The sequence below is a fragment of the Cheilinus undulatus genome, linkage group 23, assembly GCF_018320785.1.
Source record: "Cheilinus undulatus linkage group 23, ASM1832078v1, whole genome shotgun sequence".
Classification (NCBI taxonomy): domain Eukaryota; kingdom Metazoa; phylum Chordata; class Actinopteri; order Labriformes; family Labridae; genus Cheilinus; species Cheilinus undulatus.
The window spans coordinates 15,328,555-15,355,353 of NC_054887.1; the positions used below are offsets into that span (position 1 = coordinate 15,328,555).

The following is a 26,799-nucleotide window of genomic DNA, read 5'->3' on the forward strand; positions in this document are numbered from 1 at the left end:
CTTCCCCTAACAGAGGGCCCAGGAGACATGCATGTTCACTGTCTAGTGCGTGTTGGCTTTGTCTCCCTGCTGTCAAATCTCTGTCACTCCTCCAAAGTTTTCCCTCAGCAAACCTTCCTACAAGTGACTTCATTCAGTGTATAGTGGAAGCGTGCCGGTAGCTTTTCAAAATAAAAGCATTATGTAGAAACCAAGGGAGTTTCTCCTGTGAAATGCTAAAGTGGGCTTTTACTTTGAAAAGCACAAACCGGAAGTGTTTTCATACTGTGTTTATCTTTACCTGCAACATTTTGAACCATATAGAAACAAAAAAAGCTTCATAAATAGTAGAAATTTAGGGAATAACTTTATCAAACAGATACATTTAAGCTTGTGGCCTTCATCCAGTTCATCAAGAAAGAGATTTTAAACATATACTACCGATGTGGTCAAACATATTCGCAACAACAAGGTAATTATGGCTCTTAAGCATTTTCCTGTCTAGTTTGACCTATAACTGCTTGTGGTGCAAGGAAAAAATAGAAGAGACCTCAAATCTTAAATTTCTCCATGTGTAATACATGCATTGTCTCTGAGATACTAACACTGGCTGCCAGTGGGTCAGGGATCGTGGTTCAATTTTAAAACCAAATATTTTAACTGGAAAAAGAGCATACAACAAAAGACACAGAGAGTTATGAATGAGTAAATACAGAAATAAAAACATGTTACTTGAACTTTTACTGAAATTACTGTTCAAATACAATGTAGCAGCCAGTTAACAACAGCAGATAAATAAATTAAGGCATTATTGATTGTATAACATTAAGGAAACGTATGCTGAGCATTTTTTATTTTTATTTTTTCCTTATTCCTTCATTATCGCCGATTATGTTAATTCCTACAAAATGAAAGCTCTTAAACGCATCCTTCTCCTAGGAGTGGGATGTTGTATGATGAGATGCTCTGCGCATGCGTTCTGGCTCACTTACACCATCCGGAGGAAGAAGAGGATGGCGGAGGACAGTAAAGAAGACTCGGTGGCAACCGACGACGATTCAGACAATACTGCTGCAGACGGGGGTAACAGCCTGAACATAACGGTACATATTCTTTATATGTGTTGTGTTGTTCATAAAATAGGCAGTGTAGTGGGTCATGGCTGTTTGTTTTTCATGTAAGCTAACGGGTCGGTGCTAGCTTTCATTTGATGTCCACGAAGCTTGCTAAGACGCTTTAAAAAGCACAACAGTAAACGAAAGCCCCAAACAAAATAATGGACAGATCAGTAAGACGGTGTAATGTCGGCAGTGTTTGTTAAAAAACATGTCTTACTTTACAACACTGTTGGACTAAAATGGTTGGCAAAGGGGCGAGTCGGTGCCATAATGTTGGATAAGTACCGCAAAAGTACCCTCTCAGATGCCCCTATGGCAGATAAACATGATAAAGTGGCCTCTTTACTGCCCTCTGAGTGGACAGAATTTGACGAAGTGCCCTCCTGAGTCCCCTCAAGGTGGGAAAAATGGCATATTGCTTTCTTTAGTGCCTTTTGAATTTACATTATTTGATAGTATGTCCATCTTAAATGCAGTTTAAAAACCGGGCAAATTGTCCTCCTAGTGAATAGAAATTGGAAAAAGTACCCTCTTAAATGCACTCTAAGATGACAAAATTGGACAAGGTTCTCAGTTATATTCCCTCTAGGTAGATAGAAATTGCCGAAGTGCTTTCTTAAGTGCTGTCTGAGTGGACAAAGTTTGTCAAAGGGCCCTTTGAATGAAAAAGTGTACTCATTAGCAGCTTATAAGTTAATAAGTTGACAAAATGTCCTCAAAGTGTACAAAATATGACAATCTGATTGAACAAATATTACGAAGTACCCTCTTTAGTTGCCTGTAAGTAAAAAAAAGATAAAGTGCCCTCTCTGGGGGCAAAATTTGACAAAGGCCCTTTTAGCTTGGCTCTGAGTGGAAAAAAACATTGACAAAGTGTCCTCCTAGTGGACACAATTTGACAAATTGCCCTTTATAGTGCCCCTTGAGAGGACAAAATTGCCCTTTGACTGGACAAATATGACAGCATGCCCTCCTGAGTGCCTTTTCAATAGTGAACAATAGATGATAAAGTGCCCAGCTGTGTGTTCTTCTGAGAAACCTAAGAGGGAACATGCTCAACAGTGGAGAAAATGCCTTTAAGTACCATAAGCACTTCCATTTCTGGTATCAGAAATGTGCAGACTATGTGGGAACAGCTGGATAAAGAGTTGTTTTTAGAGGTTTCCTAATGTTTCTGTATGCTTTGGTTGTTTAGATGGTGGAGGAAGGCTCCACGCTCATACGCAGGATGGAGATTTGCGTCGCTGAGGCGGAGAAAAGGAGTGGAAAAAATGCAGTGAACATGCAGGAGACGTTTACTGTGTACCTCATTGAAACACGGTGAGAATAATACACCCTTTAGTAGTTATCTTAAGGAAAGGGATGTGGTGAAGTGTGGATGTGTACATGTATCCTGGTCTGGGTTTTATAAATTCACTTCTTTCTTCTGCCACTGCGGGTGTTTTAAACCTTCAAAGGCCCATGGATGCAGTTGCTGAAGGTCGTAACCCAGCCCCCGACTCTCTGTGGAGAAGATACAGTGAATTTGAACTTTTGAGGAACTACCTGATTGTGACCTATCCTTACATCGTGGTCCCTCCTTTGCCTGAGAAGAGGGTGAGTAAGATTTACCAGCAGCACCTAATGTTGCCTGATCTTTAGAGAAAGGCCTTTCACTTTGCAAGGTGTTAACTTTAATAATGCTTTATACATCTGTATGGCATCTGGCAGAGGGAAAATAGTTGTAGATGGTAAAGGTGCATCAGATCCTAATTAAACTGTGCAAAAGTCTGAATTGAAGTGTTAAATGCAGGCAGTGTCTTTCTTCTTGTGTATTCAGGCAGAGATTGTTTGGCATAAGCTCTCTGCAGACAACATGGACCCAGACTTTGTTGAGCGCCGGCGGGTCGGGCTGGAGAACTTCCTGCTCCGTGTCGCTTCACACCCCGTCCTCTCCAACGACAAGATCCTCTACCACTTCCTCACTGAGGTACAGGCCGCAGCGGAGGCTCAGAGCAGCAGTTAAAGACGCCGTTGATGGATCTTTGTGAACATTTAGATAACTTTTATCCCTGCTGTTGTTTGACAGGAGCACGGTTGGAAGGAGGTGGTGTATGAGACGGGATTTCAGGCAAAGGTACTGGATTTTACTGGAGCTTTATCGTCATTGTTGATCCAAACAAGCCTCTTGATCATGGGGAACATTTATGTTTGTTATTTATTACAGGCAGATTCCAGACTGAAAGCGCTGAGTGCCACCTTCAGGGTGAGGAATCCAGTTAAGTAAGTTTATATTTCTTATACATGCCATTAAGGGGCTCAGGTGTAGCTACAGGTGTAGCTTAAGTGCTGATTTGATGTAAAACCTACAAGCAGAGTCTTAAAGAGTGGACTGAAGCAGAAATAGCTCCACATATTGAACCACTTTTAGAAAGCATTTAGGATAAACTCAGATGTAAATCCCTGTCAGTGTATTGCATGAACAAGGTGTGAGATGCTCAGTATTGAGGGGGGTTAACCCTTTTGCTTGAGCTTTTTTAATTAGATAAAATAAATTAAATAAATTGTTAGATTAGTAAAGAGATTTAAACACCTTTTTGCTTAATGTGTCATTATTTTCTCTCTCAGACGCTTCATGGAGATGAAACACTACAGCGACGAGCTGCAGTCTCACACATCTCAGCTTCTCAGAGCACGAGCAGTAAGTCCTTCTCTAACCAATCATCTCTCTCCTTCACACTTGAATGCCAAAGTCTAGAGCTTAAACCAGCTGTAAGAACTCCTTTCTCCTTCTGGGGGTGATAGAAATGCATGAAACACCCCCTTAGGAGATGCCAGATATGTCAGAAAACTGTGACTGAAAACTACAGGCAGCATCCTTTATTCAGGGTCATGTCTGTGTCCATCTGATGCACATGGGTTCAAAGCAACAAAAGAATCTGTTTATTGACTGCTCATTACTGACCTCAGAATGTCTTCACAGAATTAATAGTTTGGAGCTTAAATGTGTTGCCTTTGTGCGTGTGCACTGTGTTTCAAATAATGGTCTATATGGACACTAGCCCTTATTAGAGCTTCATTGAACACTCAGTTTCATGCATCTTTTTTGTTGTTTTTTAGAGGGTTGCAGACCGGCTGTACGGTGTTTATAAGGTCCATGGGAACTACGGAAGAGTCTTCAGGTTTGATAACAAACATATTTTCATGTGTCTTTATGTTACAAACAAAGGAAATGGATTTGATTCATGCGTGGTGTTTCCATTATAAGGTTAAATCACATGACTTTTATTGTATTTAACCTCTATTCAGCGTGTGAGGCCCTATTTGTGTTTTGGTTAGTATATCAGCATGTCTATAAAAGCAGGATAATGGTACCATGAGGGAGAAAAGCTGTTAAAGAGGCACTGCTAGCCTCTTAGCTCATAACTCATTGGCCTCCATTCATTCTTACCACCAGCTGCCTCAATGCACACTGCATGTAGGGATACCAGTCAGGGAGTTCAAGTGCAAGTTGCTAACTTAATGTGTGCTCCCCTCAGTGAGTGGAGTGCTATTGAGAAGGAGATGGGAGATGGACTACAAAGTGCCGGTCATCACATGGATGCGTGAGTGTCAGATACAGAAATAATCTCTAGGTTTGACATAAACTGGAGGCTGCTTATAAAGAGATGTTTATTGTCATATTCTGCAGATATGCTGCTTCAATAGACGACATCTTAGAGGAGGAGGAACATTATGCCGACCAAATTAAAGAATATCTCTTCTACGCTGAAGCTTTAAGGTGAGACTGAATTTATGAACATTTAAAAAAATTTGACACCCTTTTATTTAGTTTAGAGTGATTCACTGTTGCAGAAATCTTTCTTCTGTTTCTTAAGTTATGAGTCTCAACTGTTGTTTAAAGCTGTTTTATTTTGCCCTAATGCTCTCATTCATTTCCTGTTTAACAGGGCAGTGTGCAGGAAACATGAGCTGACCCAGTTTGAGCTGGAGATGGCTTCACAGGATCTCATCTCCAAGAAACAGCAACGTGAGGAGCTGGCTACAGGGGTAAGATAAACTGAAGGTTTTAACATTGCTTTACCTTATTTTTGTTTGGTGTGAACAGATTCCAGACTAAAGTGTATTTTTGCAGATCGTGCGGACCTTCTCTTTCAAAGGAATGACCAACAAGCTTTTTGGTCAGGAGGCTCCTGAGCAGAGGGAGGCCCGGCTGAAGCTGCTGGAGGAGCTGATAGCGGAGGGCGAGGAGACCGTCAAGGAGAAGACGGTTGAGTGCGAGTGAGTCACAGACACTGCTCAGAGAGTGAAAACAACCTTTAAATAAAAATGTGATAATGCTGAATCTAGAGTATTTACAAACCCTAATTCCAAAAAAGTTAGGACATTGTGTAAATTGTGAATATAAACAAAATGCAGTGATTTGTAAATCCTTTTCAATCTATATTAAACTGACAGCACAAAAACAAGATACTTGAAATTAAAATTGATATTTTTATTGTTCTGGGACCATACACATATTGATGCCTGCAGCATGTCCCAAAAACAATGGGACAGGAGCAAAGAAGGACAGTTGAGACAAAACAAGACAGTTGATAGTACCATGTTTGTGTATGAAAGGCCTAGAAGACTCAGTCGTTCAACAATCAGTGGTGCAAGGTTCTCTACTTGATGAAAGACTATGTTAGCAAATATTTCAACAGTTAATGAAGGTTCCTTAACATGCAACTGCAAGGAATTTAGAGATTTTACAATCTACTGACCATAATAACAACAAAAGATTCAGAGAATCTGGAGAAATCTCTGCATGTAAGGGGCTAGGCTAAAAACCAACACTGAACGTTGTGACCTTTGACCTTTAACCAGGAGGTGCTGCATTAAAAATTGTCATCCTTCTATGATGCATATTTCAACAGGGTCTCAGGAACACTTCAGACAACTATTGTTAGTTAATGCTGTGCATCACTGCACCTACTAATGTCTGTTAAAGCTACCATGCAAAGCCAAAGCCATGTATAAACAACATCCAGAAGGCCTGCCCACTTCTCTGGGCCTGATTTCATTGGAGATTGACTGCCCTAAAGTGGACAACAGCTGTGGTCTGATGGGTCCACATTTCAAATTGTTTTTGTAAAATCATGGTCTAAAACCAGCATCTGTGATGGTATGGGGGTGTATTAGTGCCTGAGGCATGGGTCACCTGCACATCTGTGAAGGTACTACAGGTATTGGAGCAACAAATGCTTCCATCCAGATGTCCCTGCTTGTTTCATTGAGACAATGCCAAGTCACATTCTGAAGGAGTTACAAAAGCATGGCTTCACAGTGAAAGAGGGCGGAGCCTAAACTAGCTTGCATGGAGTACAGACATGTCCCTTATAAAGTCCTTAATACGTTACAACACCCTGCACTTTTAAACAACTTAAGATGATCAAGCAAGAATGGAAAATAAGTCCTCTTTCAGTCTGTGCTCAGATGCTGACACAGAGGTAAACATGCTCCTGTCCCAGCTTTTTAGGACATGCAACTGGCATGAAAATCAGAATGCCTGCATATTTCCTAATATGTGTGCAGATTTGTAAATCACTTAGATCACTGCAGCTTTTTAGGGCCTGAGCACCGAGGGTGCGAGGACCCTATTGAAATCCTTAGGTTTATTATTATTATTTTATATGTTTGGATGGACTTTTGAGTATCTGAACATTCACAAAAACCCTTGAAAGTTTGCATGGACATGTGGCCTGCTGGGAATTTTGACATTTCATAGGTCCCCAATATGAGTGTGGGAAATTGGCTCATTAGCACCCCCTAAACTCCTGAAAAAATACAGCCCCTGGATACTTTTTCACTTACAGGAATGACATTTGGTACACGTTTTCAGCTTCTTAATACGCGCAAAACAGTCTTAGTCATGGTGATTTCCTGGCTCAATGGCTCAGTGGCGCCCCTATAAAGTTTTTAAAATATCAATCCCCACACCACATTCACCCTTAATATTTGAAATGTTGTACACATATTCAACATAACATGACCTACAAAAAGCATCCTGACTCGTGTCATCAAAACAACAGGAAGTCTGGCATTTTGATTTTTAACTTTTCTAAAAAAAAAAAAAAAAAAAAGAAAGAAAAAAAATGAAGCTATTTCCAGGGATTCTTCTAGAATTAACTTAAGGGAGTCTTCTGATCTTCATGAAATTTGATCTGCAGCTTGAAGATTTGCTGCTGCTTTATTTGTTACCAATACCCAACGTGCATGAAGGTGCAAGGGCCTGATCAGTGCTGCTTGCAGCCCTTGTTTTGGAATTGGTGTTTTTTAAATCTGTAATACTTTATCATTCTTATAGAGGTGTACTTTCTGCCCAGAACATGACACAGACTGCAGAGTGCAGTGAGAGAGGCCTTCAATCACCTTTAACTTTTTGTTGCATACCAAATATACCTGAGTAAAACGTGAGCCAAAGCAGGGATTTATGACATGGGATTTGAGGTCAACACTGTTAGGGCAGGCAGTAACTTTGTGTGATTCTTTGCAGAGAGCATGTTGAACGAGGGTGGGTGGACATGCAGCGCTTCAAGGAGCAGAAAGACAAAGACCTGCGGGAGGCACTCATCAACTACGCTGTCATGCAGATCAGCATGTGTAAAAAGGTACGGGTCGGTTTACTGAGAGTTATACCACTATAATTTCAGCCATTTTTAAAAATCATTAAAGTGACTTTAATTCTCTTCTTTTTGCAGGGAATTCAAGTGTGGAGCAATGCCAAAGAATGTTTCCTAAAGATGTAGAGGAAGCCATATTTATAGAAAGATGCCTTGGGTTGAGGATTGTGGACGCAAAAGCAACAGAAATACATGCAAAGATAATATTATTCACAAAGGATTTCTATTAATTTATTTGTGGGTTAAATTTCCTCACATATTTTGTGAATTAACTGAGAAAGAGAAGGCACCTGTCATATGAACTAGATTTTTTTTTTCTATTGATCAGTGACTGAGATTGCCTCATTTTAAACATGTGGTAACTAAAAGCAGCAAAGAATCTTAAATGTTCACAGCCTTACTTTTCTCAACATCATGAGCACAAAAACCATATCACATCATGACAAGAAGCTCTTCCTGTCTTAAGATATTACCAGGTATGTTATTTATTGAAATTAGCCTGTAATGGGGGATTTTTAATACCAAAAATGTCAAACTCCTGCACACTGTCTTCATTGGTAATTACATGACTTGTTTCTGTCACCACTATGTAATTGTGCAACTTAGACTATTCTCTCTCCTCTTCTTTTGACAGCTTACTTTTGCCAGTTAATAAATAAAGATCCAAAGATTTTTAAAAGAATTGGTACTTTGAAAACCAATCATTAAAATTGTGGATTTGATTGCTTTAAATCATGTGTTATCAAAATTTTTCAAACAGCTGTAACAAGTTTGCTCAGTTTTTTAATCCTTGATCTTTAAGTCTCTCCAAATCTACAATAATGCACAATTAAAATAGATAAAAGATGCCTTTAGGCTGTCAGACAAGTTTCAGTTGCCAGTGGTGGTGAGGTAACAACAGTTTATGTGCAGAAACATTTAAAGCAAGATTTTTGATGCATTAATAGTCGTGAGTGGACGTTTTTGCTTAAACAATTAAAGCATGATAAAAACATGTAAATGGCACTACATTCCTCTACCCTGAGGATTAACTCTTATTTCTGCTTTAAATAAATCTGTCAAAGTAAAGAAATTACTAGATTTATTCTACTGATGTAAAGTAAGCTGCACTAAAGGATTACATTTGATTTTAAAAAATCATTATTTATTTTTGTCCTTACATGATATTTAAATAAAGGTTTCTGTTACAAGTGTTTGCCAGCAATAAGCTTTTAACCTGTATTTGTGACTTTTGTCTTTATGGTTTAATGTGTATTTTAATGCTGCAGTTTTTGTTTGTTTGTAGGTTTGTTTGAATAAAAAAGGTTTTAATCACTAAATCCTCTAAGAAGCTTTAACTTTATTCTTATACCATATCCCTCTGGATGTTTACTTTGATATCCAATAACATGATTGATATTTTTACATACTTGATGGGGACATTTTTAAAGGAAATCACTTTATTTTTACAATGATTTGGAGTAAAATTATATAGATAAAACCCTGCATGAAAGGCTTTATGCAATGAGAACAGAAGTTCTACTGGACTAAAAAGTTTGGACATTGTGTAAACTCTGAATAAAAACAGCATACAGTGATTTTAAAATCCTTTTCAACAAATAAGCAGTCAAGAGAACAAAGACAAGATATGTTTATGCTCAAACTGGTAAACTGTATTTTGGAAATATACACAGATTTTGAGTTTCATGCTAGGAACATGTTACAATAAAACCTGGATAGGAGCATTTTTAGCACTGTGATCCATCACCTTCTGACGGCACTCTTTAAATATCTGAGGACTGAACACAGTAACTGTTGAAGTATGAATCTTTAATGAATCTTTCCCATTCCGGCTTGATGCTCATTGTAATTTGCGTAACAGTGCAGGATACTGTTAAGCACTTTATAATGGACATGTTAGGACTGCATGCAGGCCAGTCTAGGCCCCGCCTTCTTTCTTTGTGAAGCCATGCTGTTGTAATATTGAAAGTTTTGTGATTGTTAGTGTCGAGCACAGCTCAGCAGGTGGAGCCCTCTTAAAACTTCCCACAATGCATTGCTCACTCAGCTGTCACATTTCTTCTTCCGGGTTAGATTCAATCCTACACGTGGGTACTTTATCGCCACAAAAATGTCAACAGACCCTTTGATTCTGCAAGGGGATGAGGATGAGGAGTTTGCAGCCTTCGTGGCTCTTCACGCTGGAGCTCTGCAGTCTTCAGGAATCCCCCAAATCTACTGGAAGAGTCTCCATCACAAAATCACCAACGAGGTCTGTCTGCAGACAACATACAGAAGATTGTATATTATAGTGACACATGCAACATCTAATAGATGTGTGTCCATTACCTGGGGTTCTATGTGGCTCCCTGACATCTGCAGATATTAAGCTTTTGCTGTATTTGCTCATGGTTTTGTTAGCATGGAGGTAATTTACTATAACCTAAGAAAGTCGTATCTTATATATTTCTTTAAGAATTCATATATACAGACAAGGGTTATGGCATGGATAAACATGTACTAAAATGTGCGTCTATTCAAGATCAATTTGACCCATCATCCCCGCATCTATCGCCGTGTTATTGTTGCTTCAGACCTGAATTAGGGACGCTTATGTAGCAAAATACCCCCTAGAAATTGGACCGTGTACTGCTTTGCGTAAGCCGAATTAAAGATGCGAATTAATAATATTATCGTACTTAAAATCAGGTTTTCTTATAAGTGGTGAATATTCAAAATAGCAGAACAAACTTAAAATGGACTGTACTAGGGAGTCTCACAACATCCTACAAAACTCATTTTATAACGTTATAGCTTAAAAGTTTTAGAATCAAAGTGAAAATGCCTAAAGTGAGTAAAATAAAATCAGACAAGCTAAAATCTACGAATGTCATATCTGTGTCGTTCAGTCAAGAAGGAATGTCACCAAATCAGCCTTGGAAAATCCGAAATTTTCGTTTTTATTGTATTGTATTGGAAATATCTCGCTGTAATTGATGTACAGAAACATTTATCAAATGCTGAAACATTCGGGGTAAATTCGGCGTATAATGATTTATCTGTTAGTATGTTATAATTAGTTTCTGTCTCCATGACAGTCTGGCTGCAGACCCTTCATCTCTGACGGCCTCTCACAGACCGTTCATCTGAGACGCTATATATCTAAAAACGGAGAAACACGCATAGGCTTTCAAAATAAAATCGGATTAACCAGATTATCCGTTTAGGGCTAGGAAAGCAAAGTTAAAAGGCACCTTATCTGCACAACATATTAACAAAACGTTTAGCAGAGTAAACAGTCTGCTACGAGGAAAAAAGCTTGTCCTCCGTGAAAACATTACAACACAACCAGCGTAGCTTACATAGATAACATCTACATAAAAAGGTCATGTTTAAGTTATTTAAAAAACTATGCAAAGTGTTCAAATTCTGAAAACTAGAACATTCTGAAGCTTCTTTTGTGTCCTGAAAGTAGTGAAATATTCAGGCAAAAAAATTAAAAAAGTCCAGTGACCAGTTTGTCAAGGGCACACTCCACCAGCTGAGCCAAACCCATTGTATACAATTTGTAATTAGATTTTTTTTTTTTTAGTCTTTTTTTAGACAGGTAAACAAATTTCTGTTTTTTGTTTTTAGTTTTTAGGTTTTTTTTGTTTTGTTTGTTTTAGATTTATGATGCTGGGGAAGTTTTTGGAATCATGCAGATCCAACAGGAAGAAGAAGAGGAGGCTGATGTAGAGAATGAGGAGGAAGTGGAGGGAAAAAAGGAGGACAATCCTGGAGCAGAGATCCGCTGTAAGGTGGTGGTGACCCGGGAGAGTGGGCTGCAGGTGTCTGAGCTGACCAGGTGAGGGCGCCAGAGGATGGAACAAATAACTAAACAGACCAACAAGATTCAGCACTACAGCTGGGCCAGTGTATTGAGATCTTTGAGGCAGTACTGATGTATTTTCAAACCATAAAGTGGTTTTTATATTGATATGTTGATTAAAAACAATTAGAATTCAGGCCAAATTCATTCTGGGGGGTTAAATTCTGAGATTTAAGTCAGAATTTTGAGATCAAAGAATTCAGAAAAAAATTCAGAATTCTGTTGTATTTTTATCTCCCCCACTTTTCAAAATGTGTCCCAATGTCTAAGTCTTGTTTTTCTAACATTACGTCTCTCCATCCTAAAGTGTTTTCCTTGTGGATCATGCCTGGACGTATCGTGTTGATGGCGCCCGTCAGCAGCTGGAGCAGATCCCTGGTCTTTTGCCTAGGATGGCCTCGCTTATGGGTGTAGACTTCCACGGCGAGGCCCCAGACCCAGAGACGGTGGAGCTGGTGATGGAGCGCATGTGGAAGTACAACCAAACGTATCATATCTCCCAAGGGGTAAACTAGGAAACATTTTATTTTTCTTTTGATGTTTTAGGTCCATGTTTTATTACTTTATCTCAGGATTAAATGCTTACAGTCTCTGTGTAACATTGTGTTATAAGAAGGAGCTAGGGGTTCGCCAGTGTTTGATGATCAAAACTTAGAAACCTCCATGAGCATTTTTGTCGTGCACTATTTCAGCTTAAAGTTACTTATGTTGAAAGAAACATGGGTCTCCATGTAAAAGGCCCCCTACTCACATTGCTCCTTTAAAAAGTAAACATCTCTCTGGGGGCCATAAATAACAGTGTTAAATCTTGATTTAGGCCCTCTGACCCTCTGTTGAACCTCCTCCTCTCTCCTGAGTGTTTGTCTTAGCTCTATCTTCTGATCCTTTGATTTGCACCATTATTTCCAGGCCTCCTCTTGTTATTTTTTCCAGAAGCAAACCATCACTGATGGAGGACCTGCTCAATCCCGTCTGATTAAAGGGAGGCGCTGTGTAAAATAGAAATAAAAACATAATGCAATGGTTTGCAAATCTCTTAAACCCATATTTTATTCAAAACAGAACATAAACAACCTATCAGAAATGGAAACTGAGACATTTTATTTTTCCTTTAAAAATATGATCTCATTTTTAACATGATGGGATGTCAAAAACAGTAGGGATGGGGTAAGAAAAGGCTAGAGAAGTAAGTGGTACCAATGACAAACAGCTGGAGGAGCATTTTGCAACTAATTAGGTTAACTGGAAACAGCTCAGTTACATGACTGGATACAAATGGAGCATTTAAGAGAGGCAGAGTTTCTCAGAAGTAAATAGGGGCAGAGGTTCACTAATCTGCAAAAGCTGCATCAATAAATTGGGGAAATATTTACAAGTGCCCCAGTTTTTTTGGGAATTGCAGTTGTAGTTAAGTACTCCTTTGAGACATTTCTTTATGACTGCAAACCAGAGGCACCTAGCTCTTACCTCAGGCTTTTGGCTCTACATGAGAGCTTTTCTCTGCAGTTATGAAGTTATACCATTATTACTCTTCCTTCTACCATTTTTAGTCATTTGTCTTGCAGTCATCGGTAATTTCCACTTTACACACCGGCCCTTCTCCTTGACCCTCCACTCTACTCCTCCACTCTACTTCTATTTTAAACTTACCAAAAATGAAAACTGAACATACTTGTTGGATTAAATTACCACTTAAGGAGGATTAACTTTTTAAATTATGCTGCAACTTCATCTTGCAGTTGAAAACTCTCTTTGTCACTGAATTATGACTCACCCCAGAGCAAGTCCAGACATGCCCAGGCTTGTCAGAGTAGAGCTGTCCCTAATCACTCCATGTTTTTATTTTATGATTCTATTAGCCAAATGAATAAAAAGCCTAATATTGAGCATGTAAGAGTTCTGTTTTTGTTGCTGTTGCAATAGGTTTTAGTATGAGTTGATTTGATCTCCTCATAAATGTTCCTGTATGTGATAAATAAATAATCCCCATTTGGAGTAAACATTGCAAATATATCTTGGGCAACAAGAATATTACTGTTGGTGGTTTTTGCTGTAAACATTCATTTCGCTGAGCATTAGAATGGACATCTTTAAAAAACAACTCTATTCTGCATGCTTTCCCCCTGTTATTGTTAATATTTTTGTTTTGTTGCAGTCTGCAGAGGAGAAAGTCCCTGTGTGGTACATCATGGATGAATTTGGCTCTCAGGTTCAGCACTCAGACCGGCCCTCCTGTGGTTTGGCTCCTTTCTTCTATGTTCAGGGTCAGCTGGCTTATTCAGTGCTGTGGCCGCTGCACGACCTGCAGGAAGGAGGTAAGAACGCACTCACTTATGCACACGAGAGCAAAAGTGTTAAAACTATAAACAGATCCTTTTACTGTGAACCTGCGTAGGTATATTCTATCACATACTGTCCAGCTCCTGTTGTGAGAAAGTCTGTGTTTAGAAAAGAGGGATTGCTGGTAACAGGAAAACAGATTCCCAGCCAAGAGTTCTGGAGAGAACGACCTAGCTTAGGCAAATATTATCAACCCCCTAGGAACACTTTGGTATGTTGAAAGAACTGGAGTGCTGGCCAGTTAGTTAATCTGGGATTAAACATCCTTAGAGCGTCAGCAGGCCGAGGCACATATTTTGTAACTCGCACACAGATACGCTCATCCTGCCTCAACATAGGCAGGCATTTAAATTCTTTGATTTATTGATTTTAAAACTGCACTGTTAAAAAAGAAGCAGATTTCTGCAAAGATCCAAATTTGTCTTCAATAATAACATCTTTAAAATATGGTAGCCTTCAAGTTCCAATGCAAAACGTTTGACTCAACACAAAAATATTTTACAAAACGTAATAAAAATACTTCTCAGATTTGTCCTGAAACAAACAAAAAAATTAAAACGTTTAAATTAACATATTTACTGAGGCATATTTGTTTTCATTTAGTGAAACACTTAAAAAATGTTTTCTCAAAAAATGTAAAAAACAGTGTTTCACAAATATTTAATAAAACAAAAATTATTTGTCAAATTTTTACGGTAATACAAAAAGATTTATGCCATTATATAAAAAAGACAGATGATAACCGAAATAGTAAAATTTTCCATAATACTGTGTGTAATGAAAAACTACTTTTTTTCACAGGATTTTTGAGAATGTGTAAAATTTACAGAAACACAAAAGATTTTTAGATCAAAAAGTGTCAAGTATTTACTAAAATACTTGAATGTTTTAGAAAGTATTTAATGAAGAAATCAATTTTTGCAAAATGCATGACTATTTGTCAAATATTACTTTAAATTATGTTGTTGAATAATAATGAAACATGAAAGATTTTCTCTTAAAAAAAAGAAAAAAATATTTCAAAAGTATCTGTAAATTTTTTTTTTTGTGATTGAATTTAAAAATTGCTCTCTGAAACTCATATTTTCAGAAGTATTTAATGGAACAACTTTTTAAACAAGGTGAAAAATTTGTTTTAAGTTTACTGAAACAAAAGATTACGCAAATAACACTCAATATAACTTCAATTTTTAAATTCAGTACAAAAATGTATCAAATATTAACAGAAAAATATACATATACTAAAAACACACTGGGCTCTATGCACGGCAGGGGGTGGCGTATTTCCAGTGGAAAATAAGACCGATTCTCAACTTCCGCCTAACGATAAGTGCTAAGCCAAAACGGAATCTAAACCCTCCTATACTGCCTTAATTTGTCCGTTTTGTTGTTTTTTTTTTTTTTTGTTTGTTTGTTTCGATTGTTGTTTGTGTTTACTCTACCATCATTGCTTGGCATCCAAACATGCTAAATTGATGTTTCAAAAACAGGTTAAAAGCACTTCTGGACATCGTTGCTGCGTGCTGCAATGTACATCTTCAGCTAAATTTAACTCGTCATTGACGTAACTCATGCAAACAGCAAGTAAACCGCAACGATTTTGCCATCATACCCCATTCTCTTCTCCCAGCTAGAAGTGTGGGAGCGGTCTAATGCCAAATGCGGAAGCAGTTCGTGCAACGAGCCCATTAGCGAAACACAAGGTGTGTGGTCTCAGGGATCTGACTGCCTGGCTCTTGTGTGTGGCTGGTTTAAGCCTTTAAAGAGCCACAGCTGGTCACTAAAGAGCCACATACAGCTCGAGTGTCACTGATTCAGCATGTTTAAATATACCAGTCCAGGGGTGCACCGGTAGTCGAGTGGTTAAGGCACGCACCACGTACGTGGGCAGCCCGGGTTCGAATCCGGCCCGAGGCCCTTTGCCGCATGTCTCTCCCCTACTCTCGTCCCTGTTTCCGAGTCTATATAAGTGTTTCTCTGTTTCAGGAGCACCAAGTATGGATGAATCCCTTTCACATCTTTAATCCCTCCTGTTCATGTAAAATTGCTGAAACTCTGAAGTGTTTCAGGAAACTGAATAGCAGTTTTATTATTGTGATCTAAGTTTCTGTGCCCTGCTTTTAAAAAACACAACTCTTTGGTGAGTCATTTTCATCCAGCAGAGTTTTACATTACAGATGAGGTAACTCGTGATTACACCTATGGAGAGACAGACCCCTTGGTGAAGCAATGCCGTCTGTTGCCGTGGATACCTGCAGCCCTAGAAGATGTCAGCAGCACCACAACAGAGCCACCAGACTCGTACTACGAGGTGAGAAGTGATGCTTCAATAAAGCATTGAAATAATCAATTAAACCAAAATGATGAACATTTGAAGGTTTGATTTTCTATGTCAGTGGACAAAATATTATAATGTTTAAAAAACTTAAAGATGATTCAAGTATTTAATAGATATACAGTTCAGCCAGTAATCTCACGTAGAAGTTTGTTTAACCATTTGTAGAGGCTAAGCCAATGCTTGAAGCCCCTGAGGTGCTTCACCGGGATTTATCTAATTGACGCGCTGACAAACTTTTCCGCATCTGATGAAGAGAGTCCGAGACAATAGCTTGCGTTGCAATAATCTGTGCATTTATTGCTCCAAAACTTCTTTGTGCAATATAAGCAATCGTAATCCACCATTCATCCAACACTAACAAACATTTCACCATACCGGCTTCTTTAGCGGTCAAAAACTGTTTTACTTCCAGGTGGAACACCTGCCCGGACAAAGATTGGTTCCTATTTATAAAGTTGCGCTCATTGGCTCCTACACACCAGCCCCTAATTGTTACTGGCGAACAGACATAACAATTCAAATACACACATTACAAAGGGGCCAAATGCCAAACTTCAGTAACCATACATGCACATCATATAATCCACCTTCATTTATATTCCATGCAGTAAACAAAGTTTAGTCACAGGTCTTTCAATAGTATTAGTTTTGGTCTGTAGCTTAACAGAACGCACCAGACCCCTTAGTCAGGAAAAACCTCTACTACTTTGCCAAGAGGCCAGGAACCACGCAAAGCTGAGGCATCCATTATAACAACAACATCACCAACAACAAGACTCCTCTTCCTCTGATTCCATTTCTGCCTTTCTTGCAACAGTGGGAGGTGCTCTCTGACCCATCTCTTCCAAAACAGATCTGAAATGTACTGAACTTGTCTCCAACGATGTTTCACATACAAATCTGAAGGTTCAAAGAGTCCAGGGGGCAAAGCTGGCTTCCCTTTCAGCAGGAGCACATGGTTCAGTGTGAGGGGTTCCAAATCATTTGGATCATCAGATAGTTTAGTTATAGGACGATCATTAAGTATGGCCTCCACTTCACACATCACAGTGTTGAGTCCATCATCATCCAACATTTGCTGGTGCAAAACTGAGTTCAAAATACGCTTTACAATGTGTATCATGTGTTCCCAGATGCCACCATGATGGGACCCTGCTGGTGGATTGAAACTCCATTCCACACCAAATGGAATCAGAGCGGCTTGAATCTGCTTGTGATTCAGTTCAGCAAGAGCTTCCCTCAGCTCTCTCTCTGCTCCAATAAAGTTGGTCCCATTGTCTGATTTAATGTGACAAAGTTGACCTCTCCTACTAATGAACCGACAGAGGGCGTTTATGCATGCATCAGTCCCCAATGAGTTTGCCACCTCCAAATGAACGGCCCTGCTTGCCAAGCATGTGAATATCATGCCATAACGCTTGCAGGTTGCTCTACCCTTTCTGATTTCGATGAGACCAAAATAATCCACGCCAACGTTAGTGAATGGAGGTAGATCTGGGACAATTCTCTCTTGGAAGATCTGCCATCTTTTGCTCCATCAGTTTTCCATTGAAACGTCTTCAAATGGTGCACTCAGCTATAACCTTCCTCACAGCTGAGGTAGCATTGCTAACCCAATATTTCTTCCTCAGAGCAGAGAGTGTATGGTTTCGACCACTGTGACCCAAGAATTGGTGATAGTGCTTTAGAATTAGCTTTGATATGTGTTGATCTTTAGAGAGAATAAGTGGATGTTTTTCCTCCAAAGGCATTGCTCCTTTACTTAATCTCCCTCCAACTCTCAAGAGTCCATCTTCCCAAATTGGGTCCAGTTTGTAAATGGAACTCTGCCTGTTCACTGTTCCTTTTCCAGATGACAAGGAGGAAATTTCGTCATCAAATCTTTGCTGCTGACAGTAGCGAATGATGGACAACTCAGCCTCCAGCAGATCCTTTGAGGTCAAGATGTTACTCCTCGGTGATGGCTGCCTTTGGTCTTTCCATCAGATCTACTTGTGCACTGTTAGATGCTTTCCCATTCTTTCTCCAACGTCTGAGTTCCAACAAAATTGCTTTCAGCCTGAGAAACCACGCTACTGACACTTTAAGTCTGCTCCAATCTGAGAAGTAGGTCAGGAGATTGTCAGTGGCATTAAGTGGAGCATTAACAACAACATTTACCAAGGTATCTTTTTTGACCTCTGGATCATCACAATCCACTGTGATGTCACTGCTATAGTTGGTTGGTCAGTCCTCCTCTGGCTGCCACAGAAAACTAGGACCTTCAAACCAACTTGAGGTTTTAAGGAGGTCAGAGGCCCTGATTCCTCTGGATGCAACATCAGCCGGGTTTTCTTTGGAGCCAACATGCCTCCATTGGGAAGGGCTTGAAACCTCTCTTATGGCTGAGACCCTATTCGCCACAAACGCGTGGAAACGATTGTCCTCATTACTGATATACTTCAGCACTGAAGTACTATCAGTCCAGAACACAGACTGGCTAAGCTCAAGTTCAAGCTCTGCTTTCAACATGACATCCACTCTGACAGCTAAAACAGCAGCTGTAAGTTCAAGTCGTGGGATGGCTACAGACCAGTGGATTAGAGGGGTTACCCTGGCTTTACCCATCAAGAAAGCAACATGCACCTCATTTCTGTTATTCACCAGCCTGATGTAAGTTACAGTACCATAACCATCCTTACTTGCATCTGCAAAGTGATGAAGCTGGCTTTGTGTGGGTTCACCAAAGTCCTTTGGCTTTAAATACCTATCCAACTTAAATGATGCCAGCAGATCGATATCTTGTAACCGCCTCTCCCACTGGCTTAAGACATCTGGTGGTATAACATCATCCCAACCACAGTTTCTCCTGCAGAGCTTTTGCTGCAACATCTTGGCAGACAAAGTGACAGGTGCAACAATACCTAAGGGGTCATACACTGAACTAGTCATGGACAACATGCCACGTCTAGTTGGAGACTGATGTTTGACCTCCATCTTGAACTTAAAGGTGTTTCATACATTCATAGCAGCTGCTTGATGCGTTCAACCTCAGGCACCTCAGAAAGAGCCTTGTCAGCAGATTTACGCAGGATCAGGTTTCCTTATTCAATGAGGACTGGTAGATATCATTGTGATAGTTAAGATATGTTAACAACCTGTGTGTCTCTGCAGAGCATTTTACTGGAGAACAAGGAGAAACTTCCTGTTGAAATTGAGCCCTGCGTTATACCCGAAGACAAAATTCTCAAGTAGGTCTCTTCAACAGCAGCTCCACATTTGATCTGCTTATTAAGAGAATAATTTTATTCAGTATTAAGCCGTGATTTGTACTGCGGAATAAAATATTTATTGTTTGTATGTTTTTCTTTAAGGGTTTACTCAGATATGTCTCAGGTCACAAACAACCTCACACATGCTTGCTTCCAGCTGACGGAGGAAGAGGATGAGGCTGATATCATCTGGAGCTACAAACATATCAAAGACTTTAGGTGAGGCAGTCATGATTCTGTACTAGAAATCACTGCAGGAACACTTCCAGAAATGATTGCCTGACAACACAAATATAAGTTAAAGCTGTATCATGCAAAAAGAAGCCATAAGTGAACATGATCCAGCAATGCTGACGTCCTCTCTGCGCAAAAGTTCATTTGCAGTGGACTGAAGCAAAATGGAACTGTTCTGTGGTCAAATGAATCAAAATATCAAATTCAGAGCAGCAGAGGTGGTTGGAGCAGAGAAGTCCTTACTCATCCTTCTTTTGTTAAATCTAAATGCTGTGCATTTTGAATATAGTATGATTTAAACTTCAGCAAAGCAGCTGTCATGTAGGGAAAGTAAGTGATGCACTGCATGAGAAACAAAAGACTGGTGTTACGTTTTTCTTCTGCTGCAGGGTCTGCAGAGCTTCAAGCTACCTGTCACACAATTTCACAGACACACTTATAAAGCCAGGGAGCAGCCATTCAGGCCAGACTTAATGGGTTCTTTCATTGTTATTCCTCAGCATGCTTTTAAGAGTGATTAAACCCCAGCTCAGGTACACCGCATTACACATTATTATGCAAATGACATTTTTCTCTTATAAATTATGGCTAATTATCAAAATTGACAAGTAGCTAAGAATAATGTAGTGGTTGATAAGGAACAGCCACAATTCAAAATTACATGGTGCATTTTAGGTAGACTGTTGCTAGGCTACGCTGATTGTTGCATTCATGGCTTCACATGGCCCCCCAGGCTGCTAATTGAATAGGACTGATGTAGTATGCTTGTCGTCATTTTAAATTAAATGTAGACTTTTCAGTGTGGAAATTCTACATATTTTACTCTAAAGTGAGCAGATCTCTTCTGAAGAAAAAGGTTTATATCTGAAAGTTTCTTTCTTAAATGTTTTCAACAGTCTAAACCAGAGAGTGATGTGAATATCACAGACCACAAAGGGTTAAGGGTTAAGTCTTTACAGCTGTAAACAGCTGCAAGCTGTAGGTGATTTGAGGGGGGATGGTGTCCCCCTTGTTAGCAAAATGACCAAAATGCACCCCCTTTGTTAACCTGCCATCCCCTCTCTGTCAGGGCAGAGCAGGGATGCTTAGTTGCAGGGTCGTTTCTGGGCATAGGCGATACAGGCAGTTACCTAGGGCACCTTGCTGAGGGGGCGCGTCAGGAGCCCTGAACATTTTGAATAGTTCCACCGATGTAACAGATCATCGACTCCTGAACTCCTCTCACCTCTGCGCCCCTCGTTTTTGAAACAGTCCAGCCTCACCTCGCCGCTCTCTGTCTCTCTCTCCATGCATGCCCCCGGCACACGCACTCTGGGAGCCTAGCAAGACGTTTAGAGAAAAAAAACGTTTTCTTTTTCCTCGTTCACGCAGCGCTTAGCGGACAGAATGTAGAGATGGCAAGTCCTGTGTCGGATAGCTAACACCCTACCTGCCCATTCCCCTGGATTTTCTGACAGTGAACACCTGCTTGTCCAGTGTGTCATCCCTCCCTCTCTCCTGCACCCGCAACATGCACGTCCAATTCCTCCTAAAGTCTGACCATCCACGTAATGCACAAAATGACAGAAGCTGCGTTCAGTTTAAGAAATTATAATATTACTTTCACTTAAGCACTGCCCTTGACAAATAAGGTTTTCATTGTTCTAATTCAAGTTTTCTCACTGAATGAAGCATGAAGGAAAACACTCACATCCTCGTCAGCCATAACAGCTGGCAGCTGGTTATATTAATAAGAGTAACATCAGGGTCATATTTACAGACTTCATGTACACATCCTTTGTTTTTTAAGCCGTAAGTGGAACTTTTTTCCTGATCATTGTTCGCGAGTGCCAAAAAGTGCAGCGCACTCCAGTCAGCTCCTACAGAATTTTTATGGATAGAAGAGATTTCCCCTCAAATAACAGAATGATGGCTCAGTATCTCTGTGCCAGTCCCTCACTGTGCATCATGACGCACATCAGAGCGGGATCATTCTCCTTAAAAACTGCCGGGGGGGGGGCTTGCAGGGCCTGTGCCCCTAATGTTTTCCCCAAAGCCCTAAATCTTAACTTTGTTTAAAGTATGTTATCTTTGATTACTGATGAATGTACAAAGAACTATCTTGGATTTTGATAAACAGATCGACCCTGCTGATCACAACATGGAAATTTCATTCTTGTTGCCAAACTGAATGAACCGAACTTTGAAAAGCTTAAAAGCACATGCTACAGAATAAATAAAAAACTTACTATTAATATTTCTGCATTGTTTAAGGAATATGCATCTGTAACCACACATTTGGCGGGCTTATTTAATATAGGCCTACATCTTAAAACATATCTAAAGGAAAACTTTAGTAAACCAATTATTTTTTCAGTCCACTAGCAGCAGTATTTACACTGTACCCCTGTGGGAAACAAAGCTTTAAGTTCATACCATTACTTTTGTATGGAATGGACAAAGTCAGAGAGCAGGGCCAGAAGTAAGAGGTGAAGGAGGAGGAGCGAGAGCAAGCAGTTACATAGTAGGATCAGTCAGAGAGGGCACAGATTTTTAAGTTAATCTTTTAGTTGAGTTTAACTACGCATGTGGGCACAGAATCCACTGGTATTGTTCAGACAAGTGTTGTAGAAAATAAGCTTTTTGTTGAAGTTCATGTCATTACTTTTGTAGAGAATGAACAAAGTCAGATAGCAGCAACAAGAGGACAACAAGGTGGAGGAGAGAGAGGAGCAGCATTTTAAAAATGCTCCAGTAATAAAAGAACAATAAGGTGTGGCAAATGACTGCATTTCTACAAAGAAAAGTAACCTAAAATAATAACTGTCCTGTGTTAAACAACCTGCCTGTCATTCAAGTATAAGTTAGATTTCTGACTTGCACTTGAAGGCACCATGATGTCTCACAGGCAAAACGTTTTTATGAGGTCCACCTGGGAGAGCGCGACTGAGCACTATTGGTAGTGGTGGGGGTTAACAAGGTGCATCCCCTTGTTAAAAAAAAAAAAACAAATTGCCTACTGGCTGCAAGACAAAGAAATCTACCACAGAAATTTCAAATCTTTTTGTCCCTGCTTGTTGTGTCCATCAACAAGTTTAAAAACGATAAATCTTTGGTTAAAAACACCAGAATTGTCCTTTAAAAGTTACAAACTTGAGCCCACATTGTTCTTCTGTCTTCTTGGAGTTAAGTCAAACATAAGCAGAAGTTGCGTATCTTGTTTCCTCTCAGCTCCCCAGCGTGGAAGACTAACAGATGTCTCTGTGGACTTCTGGACTTTTATAGTTTCTCCTTTTAGTCTCCACCCAGCGCCCTCTGCTCGGCGTGAACCAATCAGCACATGACTCCGTGTTTTTTTTACCAAATATGGTTCTGCTGAATTCATCCGAAGCTCTTCCTCTTCTGTTCATAATAACTGTGCATCAGGCGTTTCTCAACCACAGGAAGCAGACTGATCACATTTTCCACTGGTGACTCACTCTTTCCTTTCCGCTGTGGTTTGGAAAGTACCATGGATATTCAAGCAAACAATAACAGAGACATGATAAGGTCATGTGTGCTTTAACCAGTGATAACACTATTTAACAGCCAAACCATGCAAATGTGAGCAAGCTGTCTTCCAAAGAATATTATAATGTATGAAGGAAATTCTAATTTTGAATGCTGGCTGTCATCATGCAATCTTGCTTGCACTTAAAATCCTCCTGCTTGATGTATGCTGTAGCTTCAGCATGGGTTTTTCTGTTTGTGTTAGTCATCGCCTGCCTTTTTCACAGTGCATTTCTCCTACAGTGCTGTAATGAGTGTTAGAATGTAATTTTGTCTTCAGACATTCATGTTGAATCTCCAGCAGTGTAATGTTGGTGTCCTAGTTTAATTCTCTTAGTGTTAAGGTGTGGTAGCAGTGAGAGAGAAGGTGCAGTGCAGTATGAGCTCCACAGTCAAACATGCACACACCCACAGTGCTACAGTTGGGTATTTCCCACAGCCTCATGATAAATTGAGTTCTGCATGCATGTTGATTTTCAAACAGTTTTATTTGCTGATGAATGCAGTTCTACACTGGATGGAGCTCTGGATGGTTGGTGGATGGCCACCATGTCCCGACAAGGCTGCAACATCAGCAAGGAGGTGGAGGAGTAATGTTTTGGGCTGGAATTATACAAAGTGTGTTGGTATACCCCTTTGAGGTGCCTGAAGTTGTTAAAATGACTTCAGCATAATTTGTGGAGTTCCTAACTGCCCATTTCCTGCCATGGTATAAAAAGAAGAACCATGCCTTTTTCATGCAAGACAGTGCACCATCCCATGCTGCGAAAAATCCCGCTGAGGCCTTGACTGCTATGGGCATAAAGGGAGAAAAATCATGGAGTGATCGATGTCATCCCCTGACCTGAACCCTACTGAGAACCTGTGGAGCTGATGAGGGTGGACGACAGTTTAGCTGAAAACAGCCGCTCTGGGAGGCAATTCTGGCGTCCTTAAAGGAAATACAGGCAGAAACTATACATGGGCTTACAAGTTCAATGGATGAGAGAGTTGTTAGGGTGATTTCAAAGAAGAGCTCCTATGTTAATATGGAATTTGTTCTGTAAAGATTTTTTTGATTGAAATAGCTTTGATTGGAGAAAAAATACCTTTGACTGCAAAAAAATTATGACAGATTTCTGTTTTTTGTCCCTTAGAAACTAATCATTAAACAATGATTTGGAACATGACATTTTTAGTTCTTTTGCAAAAAAAAGAAAAAGCCATTTTCATCATTGGTAATTTTGTCAAACAAAATCCAGTTTACGATATAATTGTTTAGCAATGAAAAATCCTGCTGACTGCCAATTATATAGACTATTTAGGATAAAATGAACAAGAACAGTATATGCATAATAATCTGGAACACAGTGTAAAGTAGTCAAATTCTGCTTGTGATCTATAAAGTTGGGGAAAATTTTGACTTGACTTGAAAAATGCCAAACTTGGTCTGAAATACTGGGTTTCCATGTGGGTGGAGCTTAGGCAATCGAAGTTCAGGTCCTTTTCAAGTAAGAAGAACAAAACATGAATGGGGTACAGCAACAGAACAGCACTTTGCAGCAGCAGTTCATTACTTCTTTAAGGAATATATGTGGTCATTTTTAATAAATGTAGACTTTTCAGTGTGAAGATTCTACATATTTTACTCTAAACTAAGCAGATTTCTTCTGAAGTTAAAGGTCTATCTCTGCAGGTTTTCTTTCTTAACTGTTTTTAGCTGTCTGAGCCATGCAGTGATGAGAATATCATGTACTACAAAGAGTTAAATTACAGTCGTTACAGCCTGAAACAGCTGCAAGACAAAGAAATCTACTGCAGGAATCTCAAATCTTTTTGTCCCTGCTTGTCATGTCCATCAACAAAGTTTCATAACAAATAAATCTTTTGTTAAAAACACCAGAATTGTCCTTTAAAAGTTACAAACTTGAGCCCACATTGTTCTTCTGTCTTCTTGGAGTTAAGTCAAACATAAGCAGAAGTCATGTATCTTGTTTCCTCTCAGCTCCACAGCATGGAAGACTAACAGATGTCTCTGTGGACTTCTGGACTTTTATAGTTTCTCCTTTTAGTCTCCACCCTGCGCCCTCTGCTCGGCGTGAACCAATCAGCACAAGACTCCGTGTTTTTTTTTACCAAAGATGATTCTGCTGAATTCATCCGAAGCTCTTCCTCTTCTGTTCATAATAACTGTGTATCAGGCATTTCTCAACCACAGGAAGCAGACTGATCACATTTTTCACTGGTGACTCACTCTTTCAACTCTGCTGTGGTTTGGAAAGTACCATGGATGTTCAAGCAAACTATAACAGAGACATGATAAGGTCATGTGTGCTTTAACCAGTGATAACACTATTTAACAGCCAATCCGTGCAAATGTGAGCAAGCTGTCCTCCAAATAATACCATAATGCATGAAGGAAAATTCTAATTTTGAATGCTGGCTGTCATCACGCTATCTTGCTTGCACTTATAATCCTCTTGCTTGATGTATGCTGCAGCTTCAGCATGGGTTTTTCTGCTTGTTTTAGTCATCTCCTGCCTTTTTCACAGTGCATTTCTCCTACAGTGCTACAATGAACGTGAGAAGGTCATTATGCCTTCAGTCATTTATATTGATTCCCCAGCAGTGTAATGCAGGTTTCCTAGTTTAATTCTCTTAGTGTTAAGGTGTGGTAGCAGTGAGACAGAAGTTGCAGTGCAGCATGAGCTCCACAGTCAAACATGCACACACCCACAATGCTACTGTTGGGTCTTTCCCACAGCCTCATGATAAATTGAGTTCTTTAATGCATGTTGATTTTGGATAAATTCACTCATGCAACTGGTCTTCATTGTCAAGAATAAAAGAAAAGCAAAGTTTTAAGGATCCTGCTTTACTTAACTTTAAGCCCACTTGTATTTGTAGAGGTGCATTTTTGCTGTACATTGTCATGAAACAACGACCGTTTCTGTGATGAACTAATAAGTGAGGATTCAACAGTATAACTCACACTCAGTAAGCAGTTGCTTAAAGGCTTTGTGATTAGCTTTTTTACAAATACAGTTTTAAACTGTCATGCAAATATGATTCAAATTAAAAATGTAAGTTTTAGTTTTTCGATCAAAGTCTTTAATTGTGCTGCTTCTCCTGTTAGTTTACATCACTGATTACAGTCTTCATGCAATATGGGATAAAAAAGATCTTTCTGTAGATGAAAAATGAGAAATAGTGCAGTATTTTACAAAGGGTATGAAAACACTGGATATTCAACGGAAAATGAAGAGAGATCATCGTACTCTGAAAAGATTTGTGTGTGATTCAGCGTGCATACGGGTTCGTTCAGATTAAGGCATATTAAGGAAAGTTTCTGTAAGACAAATTCATTGTATTAAAAGAGCAGCAATAAAAAATCCACTGATGAGTAGCAAACATGTATTTGAAGCTGCTGGTGCCTCTTGATGCAGTGTACTCCAGAGGCTTGCTGGTGTGTGTAAAGCTGTTTTTCAGCCACCTTTAGCCAATGCCCACATGGAGAAATGATCGCAGTGGGCTCAGAAAT

General features: G+C 39.6%; 2 protein-coding genes across 2 annotated transcripts in view; both read left to right on the forward strand.

Annotated features, from left to right (window-relative positions):
* Positions 1 to 987: 987 nt before the first annotated feature.
* LOC121505502 (sorting nexin-4-like) lies at positions 988 to 9,039 on the forward strand. Its single transcript, XM_041780893.1, has 14 exons — positions 988 to 1,082; positions 2,293 to 2,417; positions 2,555 to 2,693; positions 2,917 to 3,066; positions 3,166 to 3,213; positions 3,304 to 3,359; positions 3,705 to 3,777; positions 4,197 to 4,258; positions 4,616 to 4,681; positions 4,768 to 4,857; positions 5,027 to 5,126; positions 5,212 to 5,357; positions 7,612 to 7,726; positions 7,817 to 9,039. Exons 1-14 carry the CDS (start codon positions 993 to 995, stop codon positions 7,862 to 7,864), a joined length of 1,308 nt encoding a protein of 435 aa, XP_041636827.1. The 5' UTR covers positions 988 to 992; the 3' UTR covers positions 7,865 to 9,039.
* Positions 9,040 to 9,799: 760 nt separating this feature from the next.
* The window catches only part of ttll12 (tubulin tyrosine ligase-like family, member 12), a 51,700-nt gene continuing 34,700 nt past the window's right edge, over positions 9,800 to 26,799 (forward strand). Inside the window, exons 1-7 of the mRNA XM_041780530.1 lie at positions 9,800 to 9,989; positions 11,386 to 11,564; positions 11,896 to 12,094; positions 13,744 to 13,903; positions 16,106 to 16,239; positions 19,420 to 19,496; positions 19,620 to 19,736. Coding sequence (XP_041636464.1) covers positions 9,849 to 9,989; positions 11,386 to 11,564; positions 11,896 to 12,094; positions 13,744 to 13,903; positions 16,106 to 16,239; positions 19,420 to 19,496; positions 19,620 to 19,736 — 1,007 coding nt within the window. The 5' untranslated portion in view covers positions 9,800 to 9,848. The remainder of the gene's footprint in view (positions 9,990 to 11,385; positions 11,565 to 11,895; positions 12,095 to 13,743; positions 13,904 to 16,105; positions 16,240 to 19,419; positions 19,497 to 19,619; positions 19,737 to 26,799) is intronic.